Below are 5,500 nucleotides of genomic sequence, written 5' to 3' on the forward strand. Positions count from 1 at the left end.
TTAAACTAAGCCTCAGTGGCAGAGAAGCCAGGGCTACATACACAGTATGAAGTGGACAACTGTTATGACAGGAACTTCTCTCTTTTGTTCTGTTTTCTTTTTTACATTATTTCTTTATGATGATACTGGTGTTGAGAATTGGGTTCAAGTCCTCTTCTGCCAGTGTTGAAGACTGATCCATCCAGAAATGTTGAGGCAAGAGCAAAGAGTTTTATTTAAAGGATAGAACACACACACACACACACACACACACACACACGGAAAGAGGCTCTGCCACAGGAGAGGGTCCTAGTTTTTCCCAAGGGAGTAGGGATGTCCCCCCATTTTTATACATTTTAGTTTTCCTTTCTTCTCATGCTCCCTCCTCCTCTTATCTTGCCTACATGACCAAAACGTGGATGGATCAAGAGCAACCTCCCAGGGGTAGAGGCAGGAAGGTAGCAGCCCAGGAGCCATTCATTAACACTTCCTTGCAGGGAGGAACATTTCCCTGGAGGTAGGTAACCTTGGCAACAGGTAGGAGGGAGTGGTATGCTCAGGAGTTATTAGCATTTTATTTCCTGACCCATTCATTTACTACTACACTGATTGTCCTTTTGCCCCTGGCCTAGACAGATTTCATGACTAACACACTTGGTGCAAGTAATAAGACTTTTATTCTTTTCTTTTTTCAATATCATGTTACATATTTTGCCTTGTTCCTTCAGTAGGTAAATGACATTCACCTTGAAATCCTATCTGCTCAGATTAGGGCCTCTGAGCATGAACCCTTATTTGCTAATAACTGTTATGACTAGAAGACTAGAAAAATAACTATTGTTTGAGAAGGTAGAAATGGGTCTGAGTTGTGTGGGAGGATGGTCAGCTCCAGAATTATTTTAAAACCAGAAGTTAACATATGTATTTCCCATTTAGGCACACTGAGAGATACTGACAACAATGGGAATCAGTTTCTTTGGAAAAGGGGTTACCATATTGAATTAGTCTTCCCTGACTCTCAGACATGTACAGAGTTTTCCCTATTGTCACATATGGCAAAATGTGCCCTCTTCTCAAGTTCATTCTTTTCCATGGTGATACAAGAGAACATTTACTCCCTCCTAAACAATAATAATAAAAACACTGAATTAGAGATTCCCACTTCCAACTTCCCAAGAAAGAATATAGTGAAATTCTGAGGACTCAAGATGTCTATTCCCTAGTGGCCAACTGCCTCCAAAGAAAAGGCTAGTTTTTAGGAAATGTAAGTTACCATGGAAACTGTAATTTGGCTTTGTTTCGCCTCCTACCTTCAATCTCTGCTTCTCCCTAGTACGTTCAAGAGAGCCCCCTTCACATCCTTGTTCCTTAGGGTATAGATCAGAGGATTGAGCATTGGGGTAATGATAGTATAAAAAAGGGCAGCAAATTTTCCCTCACTCTCAGAGTAACTGCTTGTAGGTTGGAGGTATGCATAGATGGCTGAGCCATAAAAAAGGCAAACCACCAGGAGGTGGGAGCCACATGTCCCCAAAGCCTTTCCACACCCAGCCATTGACTTGATCCTCAGCACTGCCTGAGAAATGTTTGCATAGGAGCCTAGAATCAGTGCTGCAGGAATAACAATGATTATGACTCGAGTCACAAACATCTTGGCCTCTGTTCCTCCTGTATCCTCACAAGCCAACTTCAGTAATGCAGGCATCTCACAAAAGAAGTGATTCAACTGATTTCCACAGAGAGGCATGGCCATCATGAGGCCTGTCTGAATCAGAGAGTTCATGAGGCCTCCCACCCAGGAGGCAATAGCCAGTGCCTGGCAGAAATGAGGGTGCATGATGGTTGTGTAGTGGAGTGGTCGACACACAGCAGCATAGCGGTCAAAGGCCATCACCACCAGGAGCACGCCCTCAGTGGAGCCCAAGGCAAGAGATATGAGGAGCTGGGCCACACACCCTCCATAGCTGATGGTCCTGTTGAGTCCAGAAAGATTGATCAGCAGCTGGGGCACAGTGCTGGTGGTATAACAGAGGTCCAGGAAGGAGAGGTGGCTGAGAAAGAAGTACATGGGTGTGTTCAGTCGAGGGTCCAGTCTTGAGAGAACAATGATACTGGTGTTGCCAAAGAGGGTCAGAGAGTAGAAAATTGAAATAAAAGCAAAAAGGGTTAGTTCCAGTTGAGGCCAGTCTGAGAAGCCCACCAAAATGAAGCCATCATCAATACTGGTATTTTTACTTCTCATAGTCTTTTACTTGACCAAACAACAGAAAAATATTGATGCCTCTTCTGAAGAAATTGAATTAAAATATTATTTTCACTGTTCCCTGTGTATTCCTACATGTATTCCCTATGTATTCCTAAATCATACATTTAATTTACACTTTGCTATTTAGTTCAGTTCCATTCAGTCTTCTATTCCTACTCTTCTCTTCTGTAGTGTGGAGATTAGGAATGATGGCCCTTTTGTGAGCCCTATTCCCACTGCCTGTTTATTTCATGATTTGAGGCAATCTATTCAATCATTTTGACATGATGCTTCCTTGTCTGAACATATAGATGATGTATTGCCTCTCTCCACTGAGACAAGAGTCCAATGCATTCATGTAAAAATTGCTTTTAAAAAAAAAATCTAATTTGTCACTCAGAGTGTTGCTCAGTAGTAAAGTACTTCCCTGGAATGCATAGACCCTTGATTAGATCCTCAGTACCACAAAAGTATAAAAAATCTAAAGTATAAAAACATAACATCAGTATTCTATGTTGTTCTCTTTGTCATTTTCTTGGTGTAGTAGGTAGGATTTTTCAGTGGCTGATGTTCAGGACTTATGAGGCTGAGATCAAAAGTTGGGCTTCTGGGGCTGGGGATATAGCTCAGTCAGTAGAATACTTCCCTCATGTGCACAATGGCCCTCTGTTCAATCCCTTGCACCACAAAAAAAAAAAAAAATGAAGATCGGCTTCTGGTGCTCCTCTGATTTCTTCTGTTCAGAGAATAACTTCAATGCACCAATCTTGAAATCCTTGCTCATGATCAACTACCATCTGTCACGTCGGACCAGGAAGAGTAGAGATACATCCCTTTAGGTCATAAATAATTCATAACAGATACATTCCTTATGATTAGTCATCATCTTTGGAGTATCCCCACCTGTTTATCTAAGTGATAAATCCATCCTCCCACTCCCCAGGAAGAGTTGTTATCTCCTCTATAGTCCAATATTTTTTGCAGAGTTTCTCTCTAGCACTTGTCACACTCACTTGACGTCTTTTTGTATCCTACTCCAAGCCTGTGCACAACAGAGTCAGTTTAAAAATACTAATGTCCTCTCTTAGGGATAAATTCACTTTACTTTTGTTCATGATATACACTACATGTTAAGGAACATTTTCTGAGTGAAAAATTTGACTCTCCCATTACATCTGATGAAAATCTATTTCCTCTAAGAATCCAGAGGATTAATGGTCAACACACTTTAATAAACTATGGCAGTGAAATATGCATAAAGTTGCTTTTTACTTGAAACTGATATTTCTTACAGTTAAAATCTAAATACCATATAAGAAAATTTACCAGAAACCAAAAAAATGAAAAATAAAAAAATCCTAAACAATAGAAGCTTAGCCTATGCTCAACATGAGCAGTTTTAGCCAAATTAACACATTCTTCTTTTCATTAAGTCTGCTATACTGAAAGATCATTAACAGTGCTTTGGTGCTGGATGACTTATTCCAGTAAAGTATTTAGGTGCCATGGTTCATGCCCTTTTGTATACAAAACATGGGGGGAAAGTAAATTATAAAAAGAAAGTTTTAATACACATGTAATATAACCAACATACCTATGATGGGTTTTGGATGAACATTTTAGTAAATTAACTAATGAAGTCTGCAGTCAGATCCGTACATATCAACTTTATTACTTCCCACTTCAACTGTTCTGAAATTTCAGTTCTGTGAGTCTCCAATCACTTAACTGTAAAAAAGCAAAGCAAAGCAAAAACAAATCCTTATTTCACAAGATTTTGACTTGGACTAAAGGATCTCATACATTCTGAAGTGTCAATTTATGTAATATATACTTTTAACACTTGTCTGTCTACACTAGTAATCTTTACATACCATCCAACTGGGCCTGCTTAGTTCTTTTATCATTTTATCCCTCTTTCCCCATGAAATGCCTGGAGAAAGAAAGGGTCTTAGTATAGATCTTTGAATGAACTGGTGAACAAGTTCTACATCCCGGTACTGCTCTTAGTGCACATAAATGTCCAAGAAATATTTATTTTCTGTTTATCAGGAAAGAATCCGCACTTTTTCTCATTTAATCCTGCTTCATATGTTTATCAATGATATTTATACTAACATATACGTATGCTTAGGTAGACATAGAAGATGGTTACATGAAAAATGTTGGAAATGTAATCCAAAAGGATTTCAACATCATGAAGCAAAGAGTCATAAAGCAATAAGTGGACACCATAGTATATAAGTTAAAACTGAATAGGGAAGATTGAACCCAGCTTTTAAAGCTTTGAAACCTCAGTTGAACAGATAGAATGGAGGAAACCACAATTGAAAGCTTGATAGTTATTTAAATAAAGAGTGGGTGATACTGGCCAAAACTTCAGTGTAAGGCAGCAGCACTTTTGAAATTTACCAAATGAAAGCTCCGACTAGAGGAAAATTATGATATATACCTTCACCACTCTAGTTTAGAATCTAAATATCATTTCTGCACAGATCTTTGTACCATCTGGTAATCTCTCCCCTATAAATAATCTCAAAATGAGAAATAGTTTAATGAAGCTCTTGCCTCATTTCTTCACCCATAGTTTTTTTCCTTCTTTATTTCTTTCCTGTCTTAATCTTTATGGGAATATCTGTGTTTGATTCCTTAATCTATCGAATTAACTATTTCTTCACCCATAGTTTTTTTTCCTTCTTTATTTCTTTCCATCTCTTGGTTCCTGTCTTAATCTTTATGGGAATTTCTGTATTTGATTCCTTAATCTATCATATCAACTATTTTCTTGGCAATGTCCTTAATTTATTTTCTTTCTTTCTTGTTCATTCATTTCTGGAAATTTTTCACTAGGTTGTGGTCTCCATAATTACGATCAGATTCATAAAGTGACCTATCTTGTTCAGGTTTGTAGTTGTAATACTGAGAGTAAAGACTAGCACATGAAAGTACTCAATATGTCCCTGAACCTGTAGGAACCCATGTGCACAGTTCTTTCACAGGTCCTTAGGAAAGCATGAAGACTTACAGCAATTTCAGGTTTATTTATAAATTGTGTTGTGGAGGTGTCCATATTTCCTTGGAGTCAAGTGTGAAAGAAGAGTCCCAATCCTGTGTAGCTCAAAGTCACTATCCTTGCTCAATCATGTTGACTATCTTCTGCCTGAACAGGAGCTTGTGCTTTGGAGGCTGTGTACTACTTTCTAATCTCTAGGGTCCTTCTGAGAATGGGCTGAGGTACAGAACTACAATATCAATAATATCCACATGAAGTGTTCT

General features: G+C 38.6%; 1 protein-coding gene across 1 annotated transcript; it reads right to left on the bottom strand.

Annotated features, from left to right (window-relative positions):
• Positions 1-1,291: 1,291 nt before the first annotated feature.
• Positions 1,292-2,221, bottom strand: LOC114106428 (olfactory receptor 2Y1B-like). Its single transcript, XM_027953351.1, has one exon. The coding sequence runs from the start codon at positions 2,219-2,221 to the stop codon at positions 1,292-1,294; it is 930 nt and encodes a 309-aa protein (XP_027809152.1).
• Positions 2,222-5,500: the final 3,279 nt, after the last annotated feature.

This window comes from Marmota flaviventris, chromosome 5 (genome assembly GCF_047511675.1).
Source record: "Marmota flaviventris isolate mMarFla1 chromosome 5, mMarFla1.hap1, whole genome shotgun sequence".
Taxonomy (NCBI): Eukaryota; Metazoa; Chordata; class Mammalia; order Rodentia; family Sciuridae; genus Marmota; species Marmota flaviventris.

Bases quoted from the DNA above. Each gene is read 5' to 3' on its own strand.
- LOC114106428 (XM_027953351.1), bottom strand. From the start codon at position 2,221: ATGAGAAGTAAAAATACCAGTATTGATGATGGCTTCATTTTGGTGGGC.